Source organism: Gadus morhua, chromosome 2 (genome assembly GCF_902167405.1).
Source record: "Gadus morhua chromosome 2, gadMor3.0, whole genome shotgun sequence".
Classification (NCBI taxonomy): domain Eukaryota; kingdom Metazoa; phylum Chordata; class Actinopteri; order Gadiformes; family Gadidae; genus Gadus; species Gadus morhua.
Genome location: NC_044049.1, coordinates 8,646,150 through 8,664,175, shown reverse-complemented (window position 1 = coordinate 8,664,175; position 18,026 = coordinate 8,646,150). Strand labels below are relative to the sequence as shown.

The 18,026-nt window shown below is 42.1% G+C and overlaps 2 protein-coding genes across 7 annotated transcripts in view; one reads left to right on the top strand and one right to left on the bottom strand.

The window, feature by feature from the left end:
• The first annotated feature begins 9,893 nt into the window (after positions 1-9,893).
• Positions 9,894-12,228, top strand: aanat2 (arylalkylamine N-acetyltransferase 2). Its single transcript, XM_030380532.1, has 3 exons — positions 9,894-10,352; positions 10,661-10,815; positions 11,190-12,228. The coding sequence occupies exons 1-3, from the start codon at positions 10,187-10,189 to the stop codon at positions 11,493-11,495; spliced, it is 627 nt and encodes a 208-aa protein (XP_030236392.1). The 5' UTR covers positions 9,894-10,186; the 3' UTR covers positions 11,496-12,228.
• Positions 12,229-12,369: 141 nt separating this feature from the next.
• The window catches only part of rhbdf1a (rhomboid 5 homolog 1a (Drosophila)), a 36,476-nt gene continuing 30,819 nt past the window's right edge, over positions 12,370-18,026 (bottom strand). For 5 of the 6 annotated variants that reach the window (XM_030380336.1, XM_030380363.1, XM_030380354.1 and 2 more), the window contains 8 exons: positions 17,919-18,026; positions 17,696-17,796; positions 17,377-17,440; positions 17,076-17,170; positions 16,852-16,927; positions 16,469-16,569; positions 15,038-15,191; positions 12,370-13,494 (listed from right to left, as the gene is read on the bottom strand). The exon at positions 17,919-18,026 is cut by the window's right edge and continues 54 nt beyond it. In XM_030380336.1, the coding sequence (XP_030236196.1) occupies positions 13,075-13,494; positions 15,038-15,191; positions 16,469-16,569; positions 16,852-16,927; positions 17,076-17,170; positions 17,377-17,440; positions 17,696-17,796; positions 17,919-18,026 (1,119 nt within the window). In that variant the 3' untranslated portion in view covers positions 12,370-13,074. Of the gene's footprint in view, positions 13,495-15,037; positions 15,192-16,442; positions 16,570-16,851; positions 16,928-17,075; positions 17,171-17,376; positions 17,441-17,695; positions 17,797-17,918 lie in introns of those variants that run through there. The other variant, XM_030380382.1, reaches the window with a different exon arrangement.

Sequence of the window (18,026 nt, the reverse complement as noted above, 5' to 3'; positions counted from 1 at the left end):
TGGTTGTTGCTGACCTTATAACTCAGTCCCAGCCAGTTATAGTTTGCTAACAGCACCTTGAAGAAGACACCCGTCAGCAGCAAAAGATCCCTCTCTGCCTCCAGGATGCTCACCAGCCACTAGACTTATTATTATTAAGTAATCGCGGGGTCTAGGATTAGGGTTCCTCTTTGGATCAGGTTTCAGGGTTTGGTTTTTGGTTCCAGGGTTTGAAAAAGGGCTTTGTGTTTCTTCTTAGGCCTTTGTTTTTGTTTTCCCATTTGGTTAAGTTTTAGGGTTTGGTTTTAGGGTTTGTTTCAGGGTTTGGTTTTTGGTTCTAGGCTTTGGTTTTAGGATTATTGTTTCCTATTCAGGTCAGGGTTTACTATTGTGTTGGTTCTTTACCCCCTATGTTTTATTCGATACATTTCGATAGTGTTACTCCTTATGGGTTTTTCATGACGACAGATGAAAAACAACAGTGTTACCCCTTATATTTTATTTGACAAGGTTTTTTTAATGTTTTTTTTCATGACGACCAATAAAAAAAGGAACAGTGTTAGCCCTTATGGTTTTTTTCATGACGACCAAAGAAAAACGACAGTGTCACCCGTTTCATTTGATAAAAACGACAGTGTTACCCCCTATGTTTTAATAGATGAATATCGACAGTGTTACCCCTTATGTTTTTTTTCATGACGACCAATAAAAAACGACAGTGTTACCCCTTATGGTTTTTTTTATGACGACCAAAGAAAAATTACAGTGTCACCACTCATGTTTCATTTGATAAAAACGACAGTGTTACTCCCTATGTTTTAATGGATAAATATCGAAAGTGTTACCCCTTTTTTTTTTTTCATGACGACCAAGGAAAAACAACAGTGTTACCCCCTATGTTTTATTTGATAAATATCGACAGTGTTACCCCTTATGTTTATTTCATGATGGCCGATAAAAAACGACAGAGTTACACCTCATGTTTTTTCCATGTTGACCAATAAAAACTGACAGAGGTACCCCAGTCAACATTTTTGCGGGGATCCGAACCTGAGCTGTTTAGAGTGTTAACCTCCGAACTTATCAATGCACCGTCACGATACCGTAAAAAGTCATCACAATGGTTATACTTGACTTTATAATTCGCATGAAATAGAAATAAGAGTGTTCCAACAAAGGACATCAACCGGACTTGAACCCCAGTCTCCAGGGGGTTAGGTAGAGTGCACTCCACTGCACCACTGAGGCGATGACAATAGAGAATAATCAATCATCAATAAAGAGGATATACATGACATTAAAATGTATGTGTGTATTTCTATTATTTCCCTTATGTTTTTTTTCATGACGACCAATAAAAAACGACAGTGTTACCCCTTATATTTTATTTGACAAAGACAACAGTGTTACCCTTTATGGTTTTTTTCATGACGACCAGTAAAAAACAACAGTGTTACCCCTTATGTTTTTTTTCATGACGACCAATAAAAAACAACAGTGTCACCCCTTATGTTTTTTTTATGACGACCAATAAAAAACAACAGTGTTACCCCTTATGTTTTTTTTCACGACGACCAGTAAAAAACAACAGTGTTGCCCCTTATGTTTTTTTTCATGACGACCAATAAAAAACAACAGTGTTACCCCTTATGTTTTTCTTCATGACGACCAAAAAAACAAAACGTCAAAAAAAACCTTGACGTGAATTTTTTTTCATGACGACCAGTAAAAAACAACAGTGTTACCCCTTATGTTTTTTTTCATGACGACCAATGAAAAACAACAGTGTTACCCCTTATGTTTTTTTTCATGACGACCAATAAAAAACAACAGTGTTACCCCTTATGTTTTTTTTCATGACAACCAATAAAAAACAACAGTGTTACCCCTTATGTTTTTTTTCATGACGACCAAAAAAACAAAACGTCAAAAAAAACATGACGTCAATTTTTTTTCATGACGACCAGTAAAAAACAACAGTGTTACCCCTTATGTTTTTTTTCATGACGACCAATAAAAAACAACAGTGTTACCCCGTTTGTTTTTTTTCATGACGACCAATAAAAAACAACAGTGTTACCCCTTATGTTTTTTTTATGAAGACCAATAAAAAACAACAGTGTTACCCCTTATGTTTTTTTTCATGACGACCAATTAAAAATTACAGTGGTACCCCAGTCAACATTTTTGCGGGGATGCGAACCTGGGCCCCGTTTCCCGAAAGCGTCGTTAGCCTAAGTGGATCGTGAAGTGCGTCGAAAGGGCATCGTAGAGTTTTCACCGCGTTTCCCGAAAGCATCGTGGGGAACGAACGTCTTTAAAACGCTCGTAGCTAACGAGTACTCCAGGGGTGCTCGTAGGTGCTCGTAGGACGCTAAGAGCATCGTCAGCTATAGCCTCAGTGGCGACACCATCGGACATTCCGTCTATTGGATGCGTTTTATTAAAACGCATTGCGCCTTTATGTTCTTAGTTTGGTAATTAATAAAGATTATTAATTAATTTATTAATAAAGATGTTAAAATGGCCAAAATAAAACGGGACAGTCCAGAAAATGTTTGCGCAGGCAGGGCACTCAAAATGTGTGAGAGAAAGTGGGGGGATTTGTGCAGACTGACATAGGCTACTCATAAAACGTAGCATAAAATAATGTAAAAAAAAAATTAAATTAAACAAATTAAAAAAAAATAACGAAAGGAGCAGGCAAAAGGCTGGGATATGGTGGGGATTGGTCACGTTGACGGGAATGTTTAGTGACATGAGGGAGGGTGGAGGGGGTTAAAAAAAAGTCTCAATCACTATTCGACGCGCATGAAAACCAGCCGCGTAGTTATGAGGGAGGCCGTCCTCACACCGATCTTCCTCATCGTCATCGTCCTCAACGTCCTCCGGTTCAAGCAATGCCACCCCAGCCTTAGCTGCAATGTTGTGCAACATAGCCGTCACACATATCACGGCGCATGACTTGGCCGGCGAAAACTGGAGCCCTCCGCCTGACTTGTGAAGGCATCTAAAGCGCAACTTCCACCTCCCGATCGTGCGCTCAACGATGCACCGGGCCAGACGGTGGGCTTCGTTGTATTCCTCATCATGGACGTCTCCCGGGTTATTCACAGGTGTGAAGAGGAATTATTTCAGGGGGGAAAATGCCGTGAAACGCACAGTGCATTCAGGATTAGGACTGATATATGTCGGTTTAAGCCTAATCAATTGTGTTTTAATGTCTTTAGCATTCATATAATTGCAGTCTATTTTTTTTGTAGGCTACTCTGCTGTTGTCCTTGATGGGGATATATTTTAACCCTTTTTAACACAATTTTCCTGCGACATTCCTGCGTCTCCCCCTCCTACGGAGCCCATTTCAGCACCGTGTCAGTAGACAGTTACAATCCTACGACGTCGTGAGTGCAGCGAATGCGCGTTCACGTTAAGAGGAGTTTCGGGAAACGCGACAAAGAAATTATCGATGGATCGCAAGATCCATCGGGAGAATGATCGTACGAGCGAAGATCCATCGTTATCGGGAAACGCGGCCCTGAGCTGTTTAGAGTGTTAACCTCCAAACTTATCAATGCACCATCAAGACACTGAATAAAGCCATCACAATGGTTATACACCTGACTTTATAATTCGCATGAAATAGAAGTCTTCCAACAGAGGACATCAACCTGTCTTGAACCCCGGTCTCCAGGGGTTAGGCAGAGTACACTCCACTGCACCACTGAGGCGATGACAATACACAAAAATCAATCATCAATAAAGAGGATATACATGACATTAAAATGTATGTGTGTATTTCTATTATTTTCCTTATGTTTTTTTTCATGACGACCAATAAGAAACGACAGTGTTACCCCTTATGTTTTTTTTATGAAGACCAATAAAAATTAATATTTTATTTGACAAAAACAACAGTGTTACCATTTATTTATTTTTTCATGACGACCAATAAAAAACAACATTGTTACCCCTTATGTTTTTTTTCATGACGACCAATAAAAAACAACAGTGTTACCCCTTATGTTTTTTTTATGACGACCAATAAAAACAACAGTTTTACCCCTTATGTTTTTTTTCATGACGACCAGTAAAAAACAACAGTGTTACCCCTTATGTTTTTTTCATGACGACCAATAAAAAGCAACAGTGTTACCCCTTATGTTTTTTTTCATGACGACCAATAAAAAACAACAGTGTTACCCCTTATGTTTTTTTTATGAAGACCAATAAAAAACAACAGTGTTACCCCTTATGTTTTTTTTCATGACGACCAATAAAAAACAACAGTGTTACCCCTTATGTTTTTTTTCATGACGACCAAAAAAACAAAACGTCAAAAAAAAACATGACGTCAATTTTTTTTCATGACGACCAGTAAAAAACAACAGTGTTACCCCTTATGTTTTTTTTCATGACGACCAATAAAAAACAACAGTGTTACCCCGTTTGTTTTTTTTCATGACGACCAATAAAAAACCAACAGTGTTACCCCTTATGTTTTTTTTCATGACGACCAATTAAAAATTACAGTGGTACCCCAGTCAACATTTTTGCGGGGATGCGAACCTGGGCCCCGTTTCCCGAAAGCGTCGTTAGCCTAAGTGGATCGTGAAGTGCGTCGAAAGGGCATCGTAGAGTTTTCACCGCGTTTCCCGAAAGCATCGTGGGGAACGAACGTCTTGAAAACGCTCGTAGCTAACGAGTAGGCCTACTCCAGGGGTGCTCGTAGGTACTCGTAGGACTCTAAGAGAATCGTCAGCTATAGCCTCAGTGGCGACACCATCGGACATTCCGTCTATTGGATGCGTTTTAGTAAAACGCATTGCGCCTTTATGTTCTTAGTTTGGTAATTAATAAAGATTATTAATTAATTTATTAATAAAGATGTTAAAATGGCCAAAATAAAACGGGACAGTCCAGAAAATGTTTGCGCAGGCAGGGCACTCAAAATGTGTGAGAGAAAGTGGGGGGATTTGTGCAGACTGACATAGGCTACTCATAAAACGTAGCATAAAATAATGTACAAAATAAAATACAATTAAAAAAATTAAAAATAAAGAAATAAAATAAATTATAAAAAACAAGCAAAGGAGCAGGCAAAAGGCTGGGATATGGTGGGGATTGGTCACGTTGACGGGAATGTTTAGTGACATGTGGGAGGGTGGAGGGGGTTAAAAAAAAGTCTCAATCACTCTTCGACGCGCATGAAAACCAGCCGCGTAGTTATGAGGGAGGCCGTCCTCACACCGATCTTCCTCGTCGTCATCGTCCTCAGCGTCCTCCGGTTCAAGCAATGCCACCCCAGCCTTAGCTGCAATGTTGTGCAACATAGCCGTCACACATATCACGGCGCATGACTTGGCCGGCGAAAACTGGAGCCCTCCGCCTGACTTGTGAAGGCATCTAAAGCGCAACTTCCACCTCCCGATCGTGCGCTCAACGATGCACCGGGCCAGACGGTGGGCTTCGTTGTATTCCTCATCAATACATACCTTACCCTATTTCCGGAGGGGCTTTTATAGCCAATCAAATTATCAATCAAGGAAACCCTTATGCGGAATCAGATTAAGTCGGCTCTCTTTGCTGCGCAAAGCATGTTTCAGAAATCAGCCCATTAAGATAAATGTAGTTGTCACACAAGCTATTTTTAATTTTTTGTCATATGGAATTATTTCAGGGGGGAAAATGCCGTGAAACGCACAGTGCATTCAGGATTAGGACTGATATATGTCGGTTTAAGCCTAATCAATTGTGTTTTAATGTCTTTAGCATTCATATAATTGCAGTCTATTTTTTTCGTAGGCTACTCTGCTGTTGTCCTTGATGGGGATATATTTTAACCCTTTTTAACACAATTTTCCTGCGACATTCCTGCGTCTCCCCCTCCTACAGAGCCCATTTAAGCACCGTGTCAGTAGACAGTTACAATCCTACGACGTCGTGAGTGCAGCGAATGCGCGTTCACGTTAAGAGGAGTTTCGGGAAACGCTCCAAAGAAATTATCGATGGATCGCAAGATCCATCGGGAGAATGATGGTACGAGCGAAGATCCATCGTTATCGGGAAACGGGGCCCTGAGCTGTTTAGAGTGTTAACCTCCAAACTTATCAATGCACCATCAAGACACTGAATAAAGCCATCACAATGGTTATACACTTGACTTTATAATTCGCATGAAATAGAAGTCTTCCAACGGAGGACATCAACCTGTCTTGAACCCCGGTCTCCAGGGGGATAGGCAGAGTACACTCCACTGCACCACTGAGAGGTTGACAATACACAAAAATCAATCATCAATAAAGAGGATATACATGACATTAAAATGTATGTGTGTATTTCTATTATTTTCCTTATGTTTTTTTTCATGAAGACCAATAAGAAACGACAGTGTTACCCCTTATATTTTATTTGACAAAAACAACAGTGTTACCATTGATTTATTTTTTCATGACGACCAATAAAAAACAACATTGTTACCCCTTATGTTTTTTTTTATGATGACCAATAAAAAACAACAGTGTTCGCAGTAGTTCGCAGTAGATTCCCTTATGTTTTTTTTCATGACAACCAATAAAAAACAACAGTGTTACCCCTTCTGTTTTTTTTCATGACGACCATTAAAAAACAACAGTGTAACCCCCTATATTTTATTTGATAAATATCGACAGTGTTACCCCTGATATTTATTTCATTACGGCCGATAAAAAACGACAGAGTTACCCCTCATGTTTTTTCCATGTTGACCAATATATAACGACAGTGGCACACCTGTCGACGTTTTTGCGGGGTTCCGAACATTGGCTGTTTAGAGTGTTAACCTCCGAACTTAACTATGCACCATCAAGACACCGAATAAAGTCATCACAAAGGTTATACTTGACTTTACAATTCGCATGAAATAGAGATAAGAGTCTTCCAACAGAAGACATCAACCGGACTTGAACCCCGGTTTCCAGGGGGTTAGGCAGAGTGCACTCCACTGCCGACTGAGGCGATGACAATACACAATAATCAAACAACAATAAAGAGGATATAGATGACATTAAAATGTATGTGTGCATTTCTATTATTTCCCTTATGTTTTTTTGCCTGGTGACCAAAAAAAACAACAGTGTTACCCTTTATGGTTTTTTTCATGACGACCAATAAAAAACAACAGTGTTACCCCATTTATGTTTTTTTTCATGAAGACCAATAAAAAACGACAGTGGTCGTAAACAACCTTTATGTTTTTTTCATGACAACCAAAAAAACCAAAGTGTTACCCCATTTATGTTTTTTTCATGAAGACCAATAAAAAACGACAGTGTTGCCCCTCATGTTTTTTTTCATGACGACCAATAAAAAAATACAATGTTACCCCTTGTGTTTCTTTTCATGACGACCAATAAAAAACGACAGTGTTACCCCTTATGTTTTTTTCATGACGACTGATAAAAAACAACAGTGTTACCCCTTATGGTTTTTTTCATGACGACCAAAGAAAAATGTTTCATTTGATAAAAACGACAGTGTTACCCCCTTTGTTTTAATTGATAAATATTGACAGTGTTACCCCTTATGTTTTTTTCATGACGACCGATAAAAAAACGACAGTGTTAACCCTTATGTTTCACTTGATGAAAACAACAGTGTTACCCCTCATGTTTCATTTGATAAAAACGACAGTGTCACCCCTCATGTTTCATTTGATTAAAACGACAATGTTACCCCTTGTGTTTTTTTTCATGATGACCAATAAAAAACGACAGCGTTACCCCTTATGTTTTTTTCATGACGACTGATAAAAAACAACAGTGTTACCCCTTATGGTTTTTTTCATGACGACCAAAGAAAAATGTTTCATTTGATAAAAACGACAGTGTTACCCCCTTTGTTTTAATTGATAAATATTGACAGTGTTACCCCTTATGTTTTTTTCATGACGACCGATAAAAAAACGACAGTGTTAACCCTTATGTTTCACTTGATGAAAACAACAGTGTTACCCCTCATGTTTCATTTGATAAAAACGACAGTGTCACCCCTCATGTTTCATTTGACTAAAACGACAGTGTTGCCCCCTATGTTTTATTTGATAAATATCGACAGTTTTGTTTTTTGTTTTTTTCATGACGACCGATAAAAAAACGACAGTGTTAACCCTTATGTTTCACTTGATGAAAACAACAGTGTTACCCCTCATGTTTCATTTGATAAAAACGACAGTGTCACCCCTCATGTTTCATTTGATTAAAACGACAGTGTTGCCCCCTATGTTTTATTTGATAAATATCGACAGTGTTACTCCTTTTGTTTTTTTCATGACGACCGATAAAGAACAACAGTGTTACCCCTTATGTTTTTTTTCATGACGACCAATAAAAAACAACAGTAACCCAGGGACGCGGGAAGTGGGGGTGCTTAGGGTGCTGCAGCGGCCCCTGGCTGTAACTGCAAGTGAGAACGATTTCTGAACAAATCAATACTTTTTTTTTTTTGTATAATTTTATCATACAACATGATTTTTCATTACATTATTGACATCCACCCTTTTTATGATATTTATCATATTATCATTTCATTTTATTTAGAACATTGTCTGTGTAGGCTGACGTAGGCTATGACGCACAACGCAGAACTGTCGATAGCTGAATATGGTACTATGCTGATTTTACATAAGCATGTTGGTGTTCAACATCTGTTGTAGTGAATATTCTAAAACTGGTGTAAAATGTTCCTGCCATATTAATAGACACGATGAATGTTATCGTTTTGATTCTGGAATCCCGCACGTAAACTGGTTGGCAAAAAAAGAGCAAAGACGGACGGTTAACTTGACGGAGAAACCGTCACTTTCTTGATATCGTTTTTTTATTTTAATTTTGAATTACAAGTAATGTTATCTGCCATACTAACGATCTAATAATATCATATTTGTATTATGATGTTAGCATAGCTCACTAACCTCAGGCGCACACACACACACACACACACACACACACACACACACACACACACACACACACACACACACTCACACACACACACACACACACACACACACACACACACACACACACACACACACACACACACACACACACACACACACACACACACAATTCATTCTTATTCTTCTATCTATGATCTATATTATATAGGCCTACCATAGATACTACTATAACAGATGAGTCAGAACGACAAGGGAGAATTACCCATCAGCTTTACAAAGTGCTCCTTCATTTAATTAGTCGCAGCTAAACCTTTGAGACGCGAAATCAGCCTGACAACAATCCACGCAAAGCCCCCAGGTTGATTAAAGACAACAAGCCCTTGGTACATCCCAACACGTGCCTGTCTGCCCATCTGACCACCACACTTCAAACTCTCCCCAATATGACCCGACTACACCAAATAAAATCTGCCATTGATTGAATGATTTTTTTTCTTTGCTTTTCAAAGATAGTTGCTGGGGTGTGTGTGTGTGTGTGTGTGTGTGTGTGTGTGTGTGTGTGTGTGTGTGTGTGTGTGTGTGTGTGTGTGTGTGTGTGTGTGTGTGCGTGCGTGCGTGCGTGCGTGCGTGCGTGCGTGCGTGCGTGTGCGTTATAGGCCGACAAAGGAAGTTTGCGCTAAATCTTTTTCTCAATCTTAATTTAATATTAGGGGCTGCTTCAACATAGAAATGAACAAAAGACAAATTCTTGTAAATATACTACTGCAACAACTAAAGTAATTGGAATCAACTGGCCGACACACTGAGCGACACATGGCAGCCAACACGCGACCAACACACGACGGGTTAAGTTCGGGTCAATCGACATCGAGGGACTTAGAGCTAATTTTGCAGCACGTGCGCAAGGGATCCGACTTTAGGGGTAGGGCCGGGTCACTTTATGAGGGCGGGGAGATGGGCTAGAAGAGCAGCAGGGGACGGCGCGGTCAGACCAGAGGGGGAGCAGCGGGGTAGAGGGTCGTCATAGTGACTGTTTCCCAGAATTGATGCATGTGAGTCTGCCTATGAGCCAAAAGTCTCGGACTCTGTATCCGTATAGTCTTTCCCAGTCACAGTTGAATCCCGTTTGCCTATTCAAGAGGAACGTGTGGGACATTTAGAAGATCCACATTTATAGGGATTAGGCTGTAGGCCTGCCATAGAAGGTCTATCCAAAACGAGATTACCATCGGCGCGGCAGAAGCAGGTATCCCCCTTCTTAGAGCCGATAACATGACGCATCCTGACAACAACTCGCCGCTCCTCAAGCCTTTCTTCCTGAAGACGCCCGTCGGGGGGGTCAGCCACATGCGGCGGCGACGACACACACTCCCGGCCAGCGAGTTCAGGAACCTCAACCCCCAGGACGCAATCAGCGTGTTTGAGATCGAACGGGAGGGTAGGCTATGTTCACTCTGGCTGACTTTGTGCACACACAACAATGATGGACACATGATGAAGGGTCAAATGTACATACATTTTTAGGTCGATATAATATTATTATTTTTTTTATTCTTCTCAGAAATGTACCAAAAAAAAGTGTAAAATCAAATGCAGCGCAAGCCATATATTTCTAGAAAATAAATTAAGAAGATGAGGTTTTAAATGTGTCTTTACATTTTTTCATCGACATCTGACCTAACTTATTTTTTCACTTATTGCTTTTTTACTTTTTCCTCCGTCATTATCGGTCAACCATCCCAACAGCATTTGTGTCCGTGTCTGGAGAATGCCCACTCACCCTAGACGAGGTGCTCAGCTTCCTGGGCCAGTGTCCCGAGCTGTCTCTGGGATGGTTCGAGGAGGGCCAGCTGGTCGCCTTCATCATCGGCTCCGGCTGGAACAAGGACAGGCTCGCACAGGTCAGACACAAGATGACAATATTTTTTTTTTAAAATGTTTTCTTTTTTTAATTGTTACGTCACAAAAAATATTTCAAATGGGAATCACAAATATTATCTAATTGTAGCTTACTCTTTCTGAAAAATAAAACATTCAAAAGAAAAACATTCTTATGATTTCTTTGAGAGACGAAAGGATCATGTTATTTATAAACACGTTTCATTTCGTGTTATTCTTTGTTAATAGAACATCAGGCAAAAATAAAACAACATTTCTAATATTCAATGTTTTTACCTTTGATTATCCTCGTAAATTGGAAAATAAAGTTAGAAGCAATATCGGAACATTTACCTTCGTTCTTCTCGTCTTTTCACTTTAAACCGTCAAACAACAGGAAGCCATGACGCAGCACGTGCCAGACACCACGACCGTGCACGTGCACGTGCTCTCCGTGCACCGCCACTGTCGCCAGCAGGGCAAAGGCTCCATCCTGCTATGGCGCTACCTGCAGTACCTGCGCGGCGTGCCGGGCCTGCGCCGGGCTCTGCTCATCTGCGAGGAGTTCCTGGTGCCCTTCTACCGCAAGGCGGGCTTCAAGGAGAAGGGGCCTTCGTCCATCTCGGTGGCCAACATGTGTTTCCAGGAGATGGAGTATACGCTCGGGGGGCTGGCTTACGCACGACGCAACAGCGGCTGCTAGTCACCCAACCCCAGACCCCTCATGGTGCATGAGGGGTTTGGAGTTGGGAGACTAGGAGAGTTGTGAATAAGCAGAGCACCGCCACTCGTGAACAGACTAGTCAGGGCAGTCATTTGTTGTATCACGTCAGTGATAATGGAAATGACTGCCTCGACTTTTGAGGGGGCCCGGGCCCGCGTTCCTTCACCATATTATCCGCCTAACTGAGCGTATACATCCTTCCATCATCCATATATAGACGATAAATGTCCCGACAGGACCTGGCTGTCGAGTTCAGGAGCGCTCCCTGTTATCTCTGATCCACTGCGTGTGTGGCCTGGCAGTGACCACAAACGGTACTAACAATGGTTCACTAATGGCTCAACCTCAAAATGAAAATCAAAAAAGAAGCCACAACCAATCAAATAGCTGTTTTTGAATTGCCATCTGTCCTGTAATGTGTATTAAAAAGTCGCTGTGTAGGACTACAACTTACAACACCTAGTAATCTAGGTGTTGTAAGTTCAATCATCATGAACTTCAATCATCATGTTTTGTAACATTATGAGGCTCAATGATTCATGGGGAAGCCCTATTGATTGCATGTTGTGTGTTTGAATGTATATATACTGTTCTATTTTTTGTAATGTGCATTTATATATTTATGAACTCATACAATCTGGCTCATCCTTTTGCATTGTGGGTGACGTGTGATTTCTGTTGACCTCATTAACACGGCATTAAAGAATCTGTTGCCGACGCTAAGGACTCCTCGTCATTTAATTATATTTGATTTGTAATTGAATTAAATTATAATCTGATTCATGTTGTTGGTGAGGTGTCGATATGCATACACTCAACCTGTTAATTATGGAGAGAGAGAGAGAGCAGCAGGGAATCACACCAATTCCTTTAATATATATTTATATATATTTGTTTTTTACTGTTGTCTTTAGTTACATATACGAGTAGACGGGTAGCTAAAACACTACCATTACCATATCAACCATCACTCCGGCATGGGGAGTAACATACACGTACAAGACAAATCCAAGTGCTCAGCATTATGTAACAAAAAGTTATGGCAGTAGTTGGTACTTTTTTTCTTTTTTGACAAGGCACCAAAGGTATTCATAGGTGATTTTGCTATCTTGTCCCTGGGTGTTTTCAATGCGGTTGCCTGAATATTTTTTTTATCCTACATCTGGACTGTGTCTGAGTGTAAAAAAAGAAAGCTGAAATCTGTTGTGTCTTGCACCATTGGCGGGCATTTCTAAAAACATGGCTGCCTGAGCGCACACACACACACGTGTAGCGTAGGGCTTTTTTTTGAGGTTTTAGAATACGCCATTACCCTTTGATTCGCTGTACCCGCGAAACGACACTCACAGTCAGTGAAAAAGTGTTGGGGAGACAGTGGTGATAGATATAAAAAAAGAAGCTATTTTTCTTGTGCAGCCGTACACGATCAAGTTAAAGTCACTAAGGGGGGGGGGGCTGACATCATCATCATCATCATCGTCTGCATCGTCATCCTCTCCATCTCCTCCTTTTCCTCCTCCACCTCCTTCTCCGGCTCAAACTCCCCGGGGCGTTCAGTTCAGTGGAGGTGGGCGTTGAGGTCGTACTTCTCGCAGAACTTGTCGGTGAAGGGGATGCAGGTGAGCAGCTCGCACCACTCGCACTTGATTGGGTACACGTAGAAGAGCACCACCAGGCCGGCAAACAGGCCCACGAACACCATCAGGAAGACGATGATCTGACAGCGCTTGCGGTACATGTCCGTCCGGCCGAAGCTGATGTAGGGCAGGAAGGCGAAGGACAGGAAGAAGCCCGAGATGAAGCCGCAGATGTGGGCGAAGTTGTCGATCCAGGGCAGCAGGCCGAAGGCAAAGAGGAAGAGCACCACGCACAGCAGCTTGATGAAGGCCCTCCAGGGCTGCGCCAGGATCTGCCAGCTCTGGATCAGCTCCACAAACAGGCAGGCCAGGATGCCGAACTGGGAACCCGCCGGACCCACCTGGTGGAGAGAGAATGGTAGCCGTTAGCAGTAAGTGAAGAGAGAACGGTAGCGGTTAGCGAAGGGAGAACGGTAGCGGATAGCGGAGACAGAACGGTAGCGGTTAGCGGAGAGAGAACGGTGGCGGTTAGCGGAGAGAGAACGGTAGTGGATAGCGGAGAGAGAACGGTAGATGTTAGCGGAGAGAGAACGGTAGTGGTTAGCAGAGAGGGAGAACGGTAGATGTTAGCGGAGAGAGAGAACGGCGGTTAGACATTACTCTATGACTGACAAATGACTTGCTACTCCCTCACTTCCTGAGAATGCCAACAGCCTCTCCACAAAATATCCTGGTCCTAGTTCCACAATGGTATGTAACAAGCTTCCCACTGGCATTAGGACATCTGAAGACTAACACATCTCCTCCCGTAGGCTGAACCCTGCAGGCTGTATTCAGACTGCATGTGGTGAATGAAAAGTATCTCTTTAGTTATCTGTCGCTCTAGTTGTCTCCATCTCCTGTTTCTATATCGTAGCACTTGAAAGCAAGTGCTTTGCTTATTTTGTGAATTGTATGCAGTTCAATGGTTCTCACACTTTTTTGAGATGAGAATCAACATCGTTGATGGGTATCAACATTGTTGATGCACTTACTGTCTTTGGTCAAAAGGGTCTGCTAAATAAATATAATATAATGTAAAAACATTAGCCGTAACGGCTAAACCATGAGCTCTTTGTATGGAAAGCAGGAGCTGCCAGGGATGGTGTGATATGATTGTGCCCGTTTTGTCACGATAACGAGATAATAACTCGACACATTATCACAACCTAACCAACTTGGTTTTGTATAGATTGAAAATGTGCAGTTGCCAACACAATGAGCTCTGTGAGTTGACCTACATTCATTCGAATATTTTCTCTGATATATATATATAATATTTTATCTGACAGCCACAGTGCAAATTCCCATTAATGTTTTGATAAAAGTGAATGTGTTGATCCATCAACGGTTGTTCACGTTCTGCCCAGATCACTCTCCTCTTCTCATCACTGCGGCCAAGTGAGCCGTCTTTCGCCAACACTTTCGGCTCTCTTGACCCAATTCCTCAGAGGTTAATCCACAGCCCTGTCTGTATAATAGACAATTTAGCCTAGCCTACCTAGCACAAATAGGCTTTGGCAAATTTAATTCATGGTCTCGAACAATCCAACTTGGTCTTGTGTTGTAAAAGCGATAATTAACTTAATTAACTAACGAAGACAGAACATTGTTTCTGTCTTCAAAACAAATGTTGTCAAGATGAGATTCTTAGAAGAATAAAATATATATTGTCAGCAATTGGTACGATTGTGTAGGAGTCAGGGTGTTTTGGACTCCCAGCTGATTCTGGGTTCAATCCCCAGTGTCCTCGGCACAACCTGCAGGCATCCTTGAGACGCCTAGACCCCTACCTGCTTCTCAATGACACCTTAATGAATTTACCTTGAGTCACTTTCATTACATTACAAAGACAAAGGCTCCTATCTAATCCTCGGCAGTGAATGCTAATTATTTGGCGATCACCTCAGCTCGGTAGGGCAGGAAGATAGCGGAGGCCAGGTTCCCGGTGATGCCGCTGAGGATATAGATGATGGAGATCCTCAGCCACCCGGCCAGCTTCTCCAGGTCCCTCAGGATAGTCATCTGAAAGGCCACCGACACCAGGCAGTGAAGGAGCCTGGGGAACGAAAACACAAGAAACATGCATCTTCTGTTTTTGTGTTTTTAAGAAGTGTGTGTCTTTGTGTGTGTGTGTGTGTTTGTGTGTGTGTGTGTGTGTGTGTGTGTGTGTGTGTGTGTGTGTGTGTGTGTGTGTGTGTGTGTGTGTGTGTGTGTGTGTGTGTTCGTGTGTGTGTGTGTGTGTGTGTGTGTGTGTGTGTTTTAGGGCTCGGGGAGGGCTGGAGGTCGGTGTGTCTGTGCATGGGCTGAGGTGAGTGTGCGTCTGTGTTTTTGCGTGCGTAAAGACTGAGGTGCGTGTGTGTATGTTTGTGGATGCGTGTGTGGATTTGTGCACGTGTGTTGTGGAGGAGGCAGGTTCTGTGTGTGTCCGTGCGTGGGATTGGGGGATAATTTGGCTCTCAGAGGGGCTGAAGCACTTGAGCAGCAAGCTGGGGATGAACGACTCATTCTCTATCTGCCTGAAGGTTCATTCGTTAACATTGAGAGGGCACTTTGCTAAATGACCTCAGGAGATGAGAGGGAAGGGGAAGCATGCAAACCAATAGCTGGTTTGCTCAGCATTAAGGTAAGGTAAGGTTATTCTTCATTAAAGCAGAATGGCACTTCAGATAGATTGGTATTGTGATAAAGTGAAAACATTTATGAGAGATGAGGGAATATCTAACATTTTAATATTTAGCACATCAATTGACTCAGGACGCCTGCCTGCTAGAATACGTTTATGTCTGCTAGATAATAAATATATTATTTATAGTGTATGGGATCATGTTCAAACATCTAAAAGGAATCTGTTTGTACTTTTCCTTTCTTGTATTTTCTTCTCTTCAACACAGCATAGCAGACAATCAAAAGCATTTCCCAGCAAGGCATTTTCAGTACACTTTAAGTTGTTTTAAGCATTTTGCTAAATTTTCTTTGATAGGTTCTCCTTTTAACCATTTATTGATAATTCTTTATAATTGTTTTATTGCATTCATTCTCATTGATTTTTTTTTTTACTGCTCTGTTGCACTTTGTGATTCTCGAAATATAAAGTGCAATACAATTAAAATGTATTATTTATTTTTTTATTATTATTATTATTATTGTGTTTCAGCGGCCCATAGACACTAAGTAAGTTAGTATTGTTGCTATTTTAGGTTTACAAATTCTTAAGTCCAAGTTCAACTACCTGCAAGAAATGCCTTTTTCTTGTAGGATTGGTCAGAACATGTTTGTTGTGATGTTGAGATTGGTGTTGTGAGTTTACCAATCAATGAGCTTGCTTCTTCTTACCCAGCATGTAAGAAGAGGGAGAGCCAGAGCCTGTAAAACTGGTCTGGGATCTCTGGGTTGAGGAAGGGCAGTAGACCACAGACATCATCCATGCAGTGCACCTGAGAGAAACCCACAGCAAGCAACGAGTGGTTTTACATTTGCTCTACTAACAAAATGAGTAATGTGATGATCCACATATTTTCTGTTTGTTTTATTCCTGCCTACAAAACCCTGTTGCCGATGGAGATGTCACCGATTAGAAAGGAATTGAGTAATAAGGAAAAAGAGTATAGTACTCAAAATATGGATATGGAATCAATTGAATCAATCCCTAGGTAACCCTGACCCATTGAGGCCATACAGATATCATATTAATGTTAATTAACATATAAAACATTTACTTGAGAACAGAGAGTTGCTTCCTCGTGAAAGTATCCCATCATGAAGTCACAATATTCCCGCGATGTGATCTCACACCTGAGAAAGAGAGAGAGAATTGTAGTAAAAACTGTGAACTGGCAAAGACGGCTCATAGGAACTTAGTGACCCGGGATCCCCTCTCAGCCTATACACTACGTATATAACTATAGCTGTGTATGCCCCCCGCCGCGCGGATCCTGCTCACCGGCCTTTGGTTCCAATGCAGCAGGGCCGGCCTGTGATGGTGCAGTCTATGTGAGGCAGGTTGGTGTGATTCCCCGTGTTGTACCTGGTGCAGATCTGGGGAGCAGCAGAACACAGTGCAGTACAGTTAGGCATGCAAGCCAAGCCAGTGACTCAAACACACACACACACACACACACACACACACACACACACACACACACACACACACACACACACACACACACACACACTTGCTGTTGAATGACCTAAGCGTCGACCGGTTTGTAAAAGAAACAAGTCAAAGGAAGCCCTGGACTCACCGGCCACTTGGTGATGTCATCGGGCCATTCGTGAGGCGGGACTGAGGCCGGCTCATGACATATCCTGGAATAACAGGAACAACCATTTTACTCTTTCAAAATAAAGTTCCTCCTTGTGATGAATGATACAACTTCCTGAGGTTACTTGAAATATTAAACTGGGCAAAGAAACAGCCTAAAATTCATAATTTTTGGTTACGTTTTTTATTATCTTGGATCTGGCAGCTCCAGACCGAAGTGCAATGCAGGAAGCAGAACGTGGAGGACAGTGTGCTAACGCCAACACCATCTACCAGCACCACTACCCCTGGGGACCTACCTCGGGTCCTGATGGCACACGGAGCCATGCTGCCGGGCTTTCCCGTTGAGCTGCGGCGTGCTCGGATGCTGCGGCCACTTCACCCACACCGCTAGAGTACTCTAGTGGACGAGACACGGGAGAAACGGTCAATGAAACCTTTCCACCGCTTGTGTAAATCGGAGGGGGTGGTGGTGGGTGGTGGGTGGTGTGGGGGGGGGGGGGGGGGGGGGGGTATACCGACCGAGCAAGCCTCCTCCGAGGTCTGGACGCAGCCCGAGCGGTCGTTGCGCACGCAGCAGGCGGAGTTGCGCTCGATGGCCCTCTTGTCCCTGATCAGGTCGTGCACCTG